Source organism: Centroberyx affinis, unplaced genomic scaffold, assembly GCF_046629955.1.
Source record: "Centroberyx affinis isolate AG114_WGS23_722 - 3 ecotype Tasmania unplaced genomic scaffold, CSIRO-AGI_Caff_v1 ptg005220l_1, whole genome shotgun sequence".
NCBI classification, from domain to species: domain Eukaryota; kingdom Metazoa; phylum Chordata; class Actinopteri; order Beryciformes; family Berycidae; genus Centroberyx; species Centroberyx affinis.
Genome location: NW_027282597.1, coordinates 70869 through 84419, shown reverse-complemented (window position 1 = coordinate 84419; position 13551 = coordinate 70869). Strand labels below are relative to the sequence as shown.

Here is a 13551-nt window from a genome sequence, read left to right as displayed (position 1 = left end):
AATTTACCACAATCAAATAAATAAAACAGTTGAATAACAAACATAAATAAATAAAAAATAACAAAAAAAGGAATAAAAGGTCATACAGGGGATAAATGGATACAACTAGAAAACGAACAGACATGCAACTAAACACAGATGTAAACAAATAAATGAAATGAAAATGAAATGAAGGTCAGGCAGAGTGGGAACGGCAGGTCCAGGTGAGTTTGATTCAGTCAACACACACGTGGATCTCCATCAAAGCAGAAAGAGATAGAGAGATAAGAACAAAGCAAGCTCAACCTGTTCAGGGTTTGTTATCTATTGACACGGTCACGGATGATGACTCGGCTTTTCTAAGTAAGGTAGAGAGTGAAATCCTGACCTGGGCGGTTCATGGTAAGGAGACTCTATACTGGGAGTACTGGCACCAAGAAATACATTTAGTTTTGGACAGATGCAAAGAGCTCAATGTCCTACAGATTGCAAAGTAGATGCCTCCTCATAGGCTTGATGTAGTAATATTTAAAGCATTTAAAAAAGGACTTTTCAACAAATACTCCCTTCCAGACCAAGGCCCTTACTAAGGAATTGTTTGTTGTTGGAACATTCGATTTTTATTGTATTGAACAAAGTGTTTCTGCGTTGAGGAGATAAGTGTGCAGCAGAGGTGGAAAGTAACAATACAAGTACAATATTGAGGTACTGTCACTTTACTTGAGTATTTTGTGAGACTTTCTACTTTTCCTCCACTACACTTCAAAGGGAAATCTTGATCTTTTTCCTCCACTACATTTATCCGCCGGCTGGAGTTACTAGTTACTTTGCAGAATAAGGTTTTACATGCAAAACATACGATAAGCTCATAAAATATGTTGCATTGTTAGAGTTTAAAATCCCCAACAGTATATGGAGCAGTTAGACCTAGACCAAGTAAACCTTTGAATGCATAACTTTTACTTTTACTGGAGTATTTTTCCATTATGGTATTGCTACTTTTACTGAAGTAAAGGATTTGAATACTTTTTCCACCGCTGGTATGCAACAGCTTGTTTTGATCCCACAGATCACTGCGGTTGTTTGTTGGTGAAGATGAACCACATTAACTTCTAACCTCTCTGAGGTCGGCAGCCGCATCATGAGTCACCGAGTTATTTTTGTTTTCATTTCCCTGTATTTACTTAGGGAAACCACAATGAGTAACACCTTCTCTTCCTGTACGCATGTTTGTCCTGACTATCATCTGATCACAGCATGAACAAACACACCAGAGTGGGAAGAGATGCAAAGAAAAAATATCAAAGCAATCTGATTACTTAGAGTCTATGTAAAGTAAGACACTACGACACATCCAATGACGTTAAACTACTTTTGATTTTTAACCCGGGAAAAAAGAGAATTGTCGATTTAGTGCCTAAAACTTTGGCACAAAACATCATAGTATTATTGTCTCCAGTCTCAAACAACACCTAGATATCAACTTTAGTGTTTCTGATCCCTTTTTAATAACATCAAGTAATAACATTGCATTTTTTTTGCATTATTTGCACTATCTCTATTGTCTCTATTGTTGTATATTATGTTCACTACCTATATGTTAGTAGCTATTTCCTTTATTTCTTTATTACCTGTACTTGACATACTTTACTTCTTTGGTATTGTCCGTCAATTGCTGCTGTGGCACCTGAATTTCCCCAAGGGGATCAATAAAGTGTTATCTTATCTTATCTTATCTTATCTTATCTCATCTTATCTCATCTTATCTTATCTTATCTTAACAAGTATAGGAACTGGAATCCAACCACAGACTTTTTACTCCCCTAAGCCTTAGAGAAAATGTACAAATTGTTCAGAGTGTATATTGATTGTTCCTAAGTGTGTGTTCCCTCTGGTGTGTGGACAGATAAGCTGCTGAAGGCCGGTCAGCTGGTGGAGATGTGTGTGGGCGGAGGCTCGGCCCGCCTGACGCTGCCCCACCTGGCCAAGGACGACGAGGGCCTCTACACCCTCCGCATATTCACCAAGGACGGCACCGCCGAGCACAGCGCCTACCTGTTTGTCTCAGGTAGGACCGATGACATCACAACTCTTTTATTCACTATTTTAAAAGTCCCACGTGTAACAATTTAACATCAATAAATCATCATCACATTCATTTTAGACATAAGTAGAATTGCCAGAGGATTGGCAGCCTCTACTGGCCTCAACACTGCATTTTACATTTGGCAGTCAATCTGCTGGATTGCCTTACGACACAAAACATTTTGTGTCGTACTTTTACTTTGCACTGCAGTTTCAACTTGATGTTAGCTGACCTGGTCAGAATGGATATCGGCTGTTATCGAGGGCTGTTATTATTCTTCTTGCTCTTCAAAACTGATGACAGGGAAGGGGAGGGGGGACAAGCAGCAGCATCTTTGCAACAGCAAGCATTTATGTTTAGCAGGAAGCAGCAAAGTCTATGGTAAATGTGATCTTAAAGTAATAATCAGCAGCATTTTCATATAAATAAATGTCATGTTTTGCTACTCTCTATAACTGTTTGATATAACACAATAGTTTAGCTGATTCAACCCATAGTTTAGCTTTCACAAACAGCCGGTGTCTGGTAGCTCTTTCCTGGGAAAAGAAAAACAGAAGAAGAAGAACTGGGTAGTTAGCATGAGCAGTGATAGCCACCATGGCTGAACAGACAAAGAAAAGAGGAACTCAAACCTCACCAACAGAGAATCCAAGTTCCGCCCACACTGTTTGATTGACAGGTGATCTGTGGGAAGAGCAGAGCAGAAACACCACAGTGAGGCTGAGGGACAAAGATGGAGACTGAATAAAAATAAAAAACACGGTCTTGTGAATAACTGCTTTTATTTTCAGAAACCTGAAATGTTACACATAGCACCTTTAAATTTCCCCACAATTAAATAGTGAAGAGTGTGACTGTTTTAAATTGAACTCAGATGGTGAAGTGCTACTGGGAAACCTTAGTGTGCTGATTCCTCTGTCATACTGAAGAACAGAGGAGTCTTGTTCTTCTCCATCTGAGTTCAATTTAAAACAGTCACACTCTTCACTATTTAATTGTGGGGAAAGTTAAAATGTCCATGTGTGGAGTGAAAAATTATCTAAATTGGTTCATTTGAAAGATGGATAGATTGGCAAAAGATAGATTGAACAGAAGGATGGACAGGAGGATGGAGGGTCCAAATCCACTACCAGTCAACAGTCTGGACCCACCTGACTGAATGTTCTATGTTTTTCATTCTCTTAAAGCCATTTTGATCTTAAGGCTTCTGCTTAAATAGTTGAATTGAGTTTCTTAGACAAATATAAATAGTGAAATTGATCCTATGTATGAATTTCTTTCCAAAGCCTTTGCCTTTCCATCAAGGCAAAGGGCGGCTACTTTAAAGAATCTAAAATATAAGATAGTTTTGATTTGTTTGTCTTTTTTGGTCGCTGCATAAATCCATTTGTGTTATTTCATAGTTGTGACTTCTTTACTCTTATTCTAAAATGTGGATAATAGTGAAATGTGGTGTGTCCAAACTTTTGACTGGTAGTGGATTTATCCCAATAAAATATGCACCATTTGTCATAGCTGTAGGACTCTGAAATCTCATCCAATCCAAAGTGTCATAGCAGTAATATTAAATATTGGCTAACAGCGGAAGAGACTGGTGATGAAGGAGGAGCTGACTGATCTCTCCAAACCTCTTAAATGTCAGATGTGCCTCAACATGACAAAATGCCAAAGGGATAATTTTCTATACAGTTGCTCTTTCACATATTCATTATCTCATAACTCATGACTGTGCTTGTGTCAAAGTCCCACCTTATCTCCATATGTCACAGGCTGAGTTGTACGTTGTTTTTTTTTAAATGATTGTTTTGCACGTATACACACACATACATATCAAAGCGGCATGTAAAATCAACCAAAAAGAATAGATAAATCCACAGTTCCTTGAATATAAATCCATCCATCAGCTGCTCATAAAGGAAGCCTGATGTTTCCTTTCCCCTTCTTTGTTTCTGTCTTTATTTTTTCCTGCTACTTAAAGGCGCAATAAGTAGGATTTCACTGTCTGATAGAACAAAATGACCATAATATATCTGCAGGGGGGTTGATAGAGTTGATGATCAATAACAATAACTCAACAATTACTTGATTTCTGGCTTTAAACCTCACTTTCTGTTCCATACTTCCCCCCCTGTTGGAGTTTCAGACTCTCCCACCCTCTTTGTCCTCAAGCCAAAAAAGCAAATGACAAAGCGGTATTATTATTATTCCACTATTTAGCATGGAGGTATATCACCTCTTCACTAGATATTTCTGTTGAGTCTCTGCTTTAATTAGCTAGCGTCTCTGTTGTAAAAATGTGAATTTATTATTTATGTCAATTACAGGCCACCGTACACTGTGGTTGTCTATAAAAGTCATAAATGACATAATGCCCTTTTAATTCAAGTCAATATAGTTTTATTCCTTTCAGCATCCTTTCATTGGCGGATGCTGAAACCCTAGTACATGCATTCATAACATCAAGAATAGATTATTGCAATGCACTCTTCTCCAGCCGACCTTCAACTACAACAAAGGGTCTTCAGTTAGTCCAAAATGCAGCAGCTAGAGTCCTCACCAGAGCAAGGAAGTTTGACCATATAACACCAACACTTATATCCTTGCATTGGTTGCCGATACGGGCCAGAGCTGATTTTAAGATGCTCCTCCTGACCTACAAGGCCTTGAATGGATTGGTTCCATCATAGGGGAAAAATAGGGGAAACATAAGCTTCACCTCTTGTGGGTCAAAATGAATGAGCAAAGGTTCAAGAGTCTTCCGTGGATTCTTTATTCAGACGTGCATGGTTCAGTTCAGTGTTCCAGACAAGCAACAAAGAAGTGACAAAGAAAGGAGTGGAGAGGATTCACTTACATAGAGTAAACAAAATCCTAAATCTTGACACAGAGCCAAACCCACAGGTTCAGGTTCCTTGAGACAAAGCCAACCTACTTAACCTAATATGGAAACACGTATGGATAGCATATACTATTGTCCCCCTATAAGAACACTCGAAACCACTCATAACCATATATAGTAGACATGCACACATACATCATTATGGTATGTGGGGGGGAAAACACTGCAGGACAAAGGAAACAAAGGACGGGGTATGTTATTCATTTCAAAAAGACACAGTATTAATTTCATTTCTTACACTCTACACTATGGCTCTCCCTAGTGTCACTGGCTGGATGAACATACTATCACTTAGTAACAACTTATCAATGTTTACTATTGTTACTACTATTATTATTACTACCTCTACTATTTCCCCTCAGTCATCTTCGTCAAAAGTATGTGTATCCATGTTCCATGTAATTTGAATTTTGCCATGTGTATGTGTATCCATGTTCGGTATAATCCCTGCCATGTCATGTGTATCCATGTGGGTATGTGTCTATGTGGGCATACCAGTGAAAATTAATCTATTATAATTTTGATAATCGATTAATCGTTTCAGTTATTTATCAAGTTAAAATACCAAACATTTGCTGGTTCCAGCAAATGAAAACTGAATGAAAACTTTGGGTTTTTTTGGCTGCTGGTGAGACTAAGTAAGCAATTTTAAGAATTGATTATTTAAGAATCTTGTGATGGGCATTTGTCATTATTTTTGACATTTTACAGACTAAATGATTATTTGAGAAAATAATTGATAGATGAATCGATAATGAAACACATCAGTAGTTGCAGCCCTAGTCTGTTTGCATATTAATAAAGTGTCTATCCATCTGCCCCGTCTTTCCATGCATCCCTCTATCGATCTCTCTGTGATCCTCGCTTCCCTTCTTCCTCCCTCCTTCCCTTCTCTTACGGCCTTGTTTCCTTGCTCCCTAGACGGTACCCCCTCTGTGGCCGGAGCCCCTGGTGCACCGATGAGCGTCAAGGCGTACGACATCAACCAGGACTACGTGCTGGTTGCCTGGAAACCGCCCAACACCACCAACGAGGCGGCGACCAGCGGATACTTTGTGGACAAGTCAGTTGACACCTGAACACCTTCTGTTCATAGACTGAGACACACAGACATCAATAAAGTCATATTACACCATGCTTATGCCAACAGAAATAGATAAAAACATAATGTGATGGCACAGTATTTATTTAACTAAAAAAAAAAGTTGTACTTATCTAACATGAATATGGTGCCTAATTGGCTAAAAAGCTCATTAACTTACCGATGTGTGATGACCGTTTGAGTTTGTTTTCTTCATATTCTCATATCCTTCTCATTTGTTATATATCACATACATATTGAGATTTTTATAGTTTTTCTCAATTTATTTTATGCTGTATATATTTCATACTTTGGTATATTTGCATATCATACATATTTTGCATTTATGTTTCATTTGCCTGAATAAGTTCTGCTGCTGTGATTCTGCATATCAATCCATACTTTTTCCCCATATTTTTCACTCATACATTCTACTTGCATTTGTTTATATGTCTCTCATTTGAAATATTCTTATTTATATTCTATTTTTCTTTGCTGCCACAATTATTTGCTGCCAGTTTACCCACAGAGATCATTATACAGCAGTTTCTTCTTATATTTTTTCATGCACTATGGTGTATTTTTGTCAATGGAAAGATAATTTACCGTTCACTAAACATACACAGTGTGCTAAAGTGATAATGCACTGCAGCAAAGTGAATAAACTGGACGTTACTGATCTCTTCACACAGTAGCAAGTTGATGAAGGAGCTTCAGTCTGTTCCTTTAAGCTGAAGATATGAGAATCAGATTTTCTCAAACAATTTCTGCTGTACTGTATCATCTTGTCTGTGGCTGATGATGTCATAAGACCAGTGGTGGAAAGTAACTAAGTACATTTACTCAAGTACTGTACTTAAGTACAATTTTGAGGTACTTGTACTTTACTTGAGTATTTCCACTTTATGCTACTTTGTACTTATACTCCACTACATTTTAGAGGAAAATATTGTACTTTTTATTCCATTACATTTATTTCATAGCTATAGTTACTAGTTACTTTTCAGATCTATATTTTATATTTAAAACATTTGATCATCTTTATAAAATAACTATAAAATGGCATTGTTATAGATTAGACTACCCAAAAGTATAGCTAAATTGTTAAGATTAGCTTCACGTTGACAACTTTAAAATGCTGCTTACATGTACATGTATGTCAATTAATCAGTATTAATATTCCAATAATTTATGAAAAATATAACTCTCTAAATGGGGACAGTTTGCATAATGAGTATGTTTACTTTGATACTCTAAGTACATTTTGCTGCCAATACTTATGTACTTTTACTTAAGTAAGATTTTAATGCAGGACTTTTACTTGTAATGGAGTATCTTTACATTGTTGTAAAGCTACTTTTACTGAAGTAAAAGATCTCAGTACTTCTTCCACCACTGCATAACACTGATGATGTCATAAGGCTGATGATGTCACCTCCCGTCCCGCCGGCGTTTTAGGTGTGAGGCCGGCAGCGACGCCTGGGTCCAGTGCAACGACTCCCCCGTGAAGGTGTGTAAATACCCGGTGCACGGCCTGAGCCTGGGCCGCGTCTACCGCTTCCGGGTGCGGGCCGTGAACGGCGCGGGCATCAGCCGGCCGTCCCGCCCCTCCGACGCGGTGACCGCCATCGACCCGGCCGAGAGCGAGAGGCTGCAAGGTACAGAGGAAGGTAAACGCAACACGCCGAGCGCCGGGGGGGAGGCCCAGTGTTTCCCTAACGGATCTGTGGTTTGTCGTTCTCTGCAACAGTGATTAAAATCAGTGGAAAGTACGACATAGTGATCAAGGACGACGAGCTGGAAGGTACAGTAGGAGACTGGCCTTCGTCCTCTTCATCATAACATCACACAGAGGAAGCACTAACACCAGTCCCTCTCTCCATGCCTCATCCACACCAGCAGGATAACATTTACTTTTTACATTTTAGAAGGGAAAACGTAAATAAAAGTGTAACATATTATGTAAAAATGTAAATGTTATCCTCACTGTTTTAATAACATCCTTCATCACCACCTTTGCAGCCGACGATTATCCACCAAGGCTTGTTGCAATTTATCCAATTAGTAAATATTGGATATATTGTAAAGGCAAAACATCTTTTACTGTGTGCTGTTCATAGAAGAAACTCAAATTCTCACTTTCAACTTCCAAATCCAACGCTTTCTTCTCAGTATCAGCTGTTAGATTAGACTTTACAAATGACAAAAAAGACTTGAATTTACAGCTGCACAAGTCTAATATAGAATAAATCTAGAATATTGTTCATTGTTCTGAATATTATTCAGAGTTTTGAGTGAGTGGCTATAGATTCAAGTCTTGTGTACTGCACACTAATACCAGGCTAGCTTTTCTCAAATGCTAAAACAAAAAACATGAAATATTTAAAAACAAAAAAAACAATATACTACAAATAAACAAGTCACGGTGGACTCATATACATCTAAAAAATGTCATAATGTCAATATCAAAACTAATAAGTCACCTTTTTTATTTACTCCTTTATATAAACCATTATCCCATCTCCTCCCATCCTAACTGCTGTGGTATAATCCTTGATCTAACTCCGACTCTTCCATCAACGCTTTACTTGACTCAAACATTTTCTCCATTAAACCGCTTCATGTTTTTTTTCCTCCATCCAAACTGTGTCGAGTATCTCCATCTCTTCTCTAACCCGACTCTGTAATACAAAAACTAATTTCAAAGCTATAAAAACAAATGTTAACTCTTCCTTAACCGAGCTGAATATATCTATATACAAGTTGGTGTCGTTCTACAGGTGCAGCCGCTGCAGAAGTCTCACATTTTACTGCATGATTTCTGAACTGATGCTGAAGCTTCGGGTCCCTCCCTAAGAGTGTTAAAGGGGCAAGAGTAAAGGAATTCAGATTTTCCTCTAATTCTATACATATATAATCAAAGATGTTTAATGTAGACGTTGTTAAAATCTCAGTGGTTAAATTTAAAGTCCTTCCTTTTTTCCAGTCAGTTTCAGACTAGCTTCAGGAAACACATCACAACTGTTCTTGGCCCTGATTGGCTACCTCACTAAAGAATGGCTGAAATCTGTCCAATCAGGCCAGTTTGCTAGCCTGGTATCCAGCCCCTTATGAATCGCAGTTTTCAGCACTCTTCGAATTTGCATGACGATTCATTTCCATACAAATTCGAAGAGTGCTGAAACCAGTTTGCAGCATTTGAACTGGAAAGCCTCCGCTCAGCAGGTTTACCTCATTTGAATTAGAGGAGCTGCTGCTGTTGGCCAATCAGGGTCCAGGATTGTGACGACTTAGTCTTCACAATCATTCAATAAATACTAACTAAACTACATGTATTTGCAAAACATCATGTATTCTTATTCTGAGCCAGTGTATATTTTAAAGCAAAACAAAAAACCTGAAAACTGAGTCATATGGGCCCTTTAATCTCTTTTCAGCCATTGGAATATGAAGCTAAATGGCCTGGTAACAAGTGAATTAAGAGACACACACTGGATCTACTGTGTAACTTTAAATAAAAATAAATCCTCATGCAGTACTAATGCAGAATAGACGTAGGGTAAATGCATGGAGGGGGACTTCTGCAGCAGCTGCTCCTGTACGCACAGTCTGCCTCAACTGGTTCACTCCCGATCCGATCCAGGCGATGTGACTCTGCCCGGGCCGCCCACCGACGTTCACGCGTCCGAGGTTTTCAAATCGTACGTCGTGCTGAGCTGGAAGCCTCCCAGCCCCCGCGGACGGGCGCCGCTGTGGTACGACATCGAGAAGGTGTGTGTCGCCTCGCCTCGCCTCGCCTCGCCTCGCCGCCGGCCGCACGCTTCCATCAGTGTAGCTCACTGTTAAGCACTGTGCTGTAGCTGACAGGTAGAGGCTATTAGACCAGTGATTCTCAACCTTTTTCATATCAAGGACCTCTAATTTAGTCCACATGAGAGCCTCGGACCCCCATTTGATGAGATTTTGTCTCTCTGACCCAAATCTGAGAATATTTTTATTGTTAGATATGATTTTGTCCAGAATTCCATGACTATCTGTATTGCAGGTAGAGAGATAACAGAGAAACTATGATCAGAACAGTCATTCTTCTACATTCTCTAACGGTGTTAACTTCTTGTAAATTAAATAATGGTGAAGTTTAATAATTCAATTTGCTGGGGACCCCCTGGAACGCCCTCCAGGACCCCCGCTGGTCCCCGGACCCCACGTTGAGAACCACTGTATTAGAGAGTACATGTGTTTTCTTCACTTTTGTAATACTGCAGGCACATAAGCACACAAAGTATTACTTTGCATTACTGGGGCTCAACTTGCTTTCAGTTCAAGAAAAATCCCAACATGGAAAAAAAAATTGAGAATGAATCCTATATGATGGATGGATAGACCGCTATACACAAAAATAAAGGTACCGAAAATGGTTCTTCGTGATGCCATAGTAGAACCATTTCTGGTTCCACAGAGAACCTTTCAGACCAAGGTTCTTTAAAGAACCATTCCTGCTCTCCTTTGCTTAGACATGCATTGTGTTTTTGTTTATCTGCCATTGTTTAGCCTCGTTTGCACAATATATACTATGGAGGGGTTTGGTTAATTGCCGTGTTTATGCCATCACCCACCATCCAATAACTAAAAATATCCCATTAAAAAGGTTCTTGAAAGGTTCTTTGTGGAACCAGAAATGGTTCTTCTATGGCATCACTTCAAAGAACCATTTTCAGTTCCAATTCACACGTTTATTCTTCTGTGTGATATAGGTAGGATGGTAGGTAGTTACAGATCTTTAACCAATGAAAAGCAGTTTACCTGTAACATCCCATGGCCACACCCTTCACTAAATCTGGTCCACACTCTTTGATATGAAATATTTTTTTTCCCAGAATTGGCCACAGGTCCGGCACATTTTGACTTGACAGAATTAAAGCTGATTTGAGCCCCGACTCTGTATAAACACATAATCTCTAGACTCAAAGCGCCTCTCTGTTTGTGCTACATTGATGAGGTTTGTCGTAGACGGCTGTATCTTTTCACCCCCCCCCCCCCCCCTCCTCCCCTCCTCCGACTCTCCCATAGTGCTTAGCAGGCACTGGGGCGTGGCAGAAGATCAACACGGCAGTCAAACTGCACTCGCCCCGTTACCCGGTTTTTGATTTGCAAGACGGGAAAAAGTACCAGTTCAGAGTGTTTTCGGTGAACATGTACGGCTCCAGCGAGGCGTCGGCGCCCACTGAGCCCATCCAGAAGGTGGATGAGCATGGTAAGGGCGGGGCTTAGCACACACACACACACACACCTGCACACACATACACACCGATATAGACACACACACGTCATAAAGACATACACACAAACATGCAAACACATGCACACACACACACACATGCATGCTAGGTTCGACCGATATGGATTTTTGAAGGCAAATACCGGCAAATACCAATATTTTTGTACTGAAGCTGCCGATATTGTTAACACTTTACAATAAGAGTCACTAAGTTAAGGGTTAGTTAATGCTTAATAAGCATGAACTAACCCTTAATTAACAGTTAACTAATGTGTCTGGTAATCATTTACTAATGGTGTTCATGTTAACTAAGGTATTAATTTATACATTATTTAATAGTCATCTTTATGAACTATTAAATAATGTATAAATTAATACCTTAGTTAACATGAACACCATTAGTAAATTACACATTAGTTAACTGTTTATTAAGGGTTAGTTAATGTTTATTAAGCATTAACTAACCCTTAACTTAGTGACCCTTATTGTATTATTAAGGGTTACCCCGATATTTTTATGCCACAAAATAAAGAAAGAAAGTAAAATTTCATTGCGGGTCTTAAAGAAAGAAGTTTTATGTCGCATCAGGCAGGAACCTCCATCATATCAGCAGTTGATGATACTGACTGACAGATATCTGATATTTAATAAAAGCCCAATATCAGCCCAGTGTATCGGCAAACCAATATATCGGTCTAATCCTAATATAGATCCTCAGACAGTATAAACATGTATAAACATGTTAAGAGTACAGTATGAACAAACACATTATATACACAATATATATGCATATACAAACAGATGTTAAATTCTCAAATTTTCCCTTTGTTGAAAGAGAATGTGTGACTGTATGTTTCAGGCAGCGAGCGGCCGGTTGGTACGTAAAGTTAAATGGTTTCTCACACTATAAACACACTGATTTCTGCCATGTGACTTTCACACTCCTGTAACGTCACAACCTCAAATCACTTCAGCTTTCCACTTTGTTTTGAGAAACTAACCATGAGTGATGGGCAGAGCCAACAGAGGTAAAAGAGTATTTGTATTTAATTCTTTGTGGTTGTTTTAGCCTGTTTTGGACTACCAGATGGGTGGGGTTTACCACACAATACAATAAGTATAGACTATTTTAAAATTCAAGTTGGTATGCTTTTCTGTGATAGACCGCACAGAAACTCATCAAAGTTGTCCTCATGCAGTTAAACCCCACCCACCTGCTGCTCCTTGCAGTTTAAAACAAATGCTGAGAATTGTTTGCACATACTGTTTGTGTGATACCAAGTCACTTTCACAAACCCAAAAATACTGTTTGTTTCCTCACGCTGCAGACGATGACAGTGCAGCTCACTCTCCACTGAAAACACCACAAAGATGCTTTTGAATATTTTAGTTTCACAGCTAAACTGACAGCAGTGCCAGTCATCTGTTATCTGAGGTACAGTGTGTGCAGTAAATAAAATGTGATCATCGGTGTACTGAACAGACCTTCATCTAATAGTATGCATATAATAATTGTTAGCGTTTGTTTTTAACTTGCTTGGAGAACCAGATGGGTGGGATTTGCTACATAGTTGCCAGAAAGTTTAGACAAAAAAGTGTTTGTGTGATTGACAGCTGACCTGCCACTCTCTGAATCGTCCTGATGTGGTAAACTCCACCCCTCTGGGACACATTAGACAGCACAGAAACTCATCAAAACTGTCCTTATGCAGTTAAACCCCACCCACCTGCTGCTCCTTGCAGTTTAAAACAAATGCTGAGAATTGTTTGCACATACTGTTTGTGTGATGCCAAGTCAGTTTCACAAACCCAAAATACTGTTTGTTTCCTCGTGCTGCAGACGCAGCTAGCTCACATTTCACTGAAAACACCACAAAGATGCTTTTGAATATTTTAGTTTCACAGCTAAACTGACAGCAGTGCCAGTCATCTGTTATCTGAGGTACAGTGTGTGCAAAATGTGATCATTGGTGCACAGAAGCAACCTTCATCTAAGTATTTGCAAATAATAGGGTTTGTTAGCGTTTGTTTTACCTCGCTTGGAGAACCAGATGGGTGGGATTTGCTACATAGTTGACAGAAAGTTTAGATAAAAAAGTGTTTGAAAGAAAGTTTAGTAGACGTTCCTGTGATTGACAGCTGACCTGCCACTCTCTGAATCGTCCTGATGTGGTAAACTCCACCCCTCTGGGACACATTAGACAGACCAGAAACTCATCAAAACTGTC

At 39.2% G+C, this 13551-nt stretch overlaps 1 protein-coding gene across 1 annotated transcript in view; it reads left to right on the top strand.

The window, feature by feature from the left end:
• The window catches only part of myom2a (myomesin 2a), a 53328-nt gene that overhangs the window by 17471 nt on the left and 22306 nt on the right, over positions 1-13551 (top strand). The window contains 6 exon segments of the mRNA XM_071546340.1: positions 1886-2047; positions 5886-6027; positions 7504-7703; positions 7796-7849; positions 9689-9816; positions 11116-11305. Of these exon segments, the coding sequence (XP_071402441.1) occupies positions 1886-2047; positions 5886-6027; positions 7504-7703; positions 7796-7849; positions 9689-9816; positions 11116-11305 (876 nt within the window).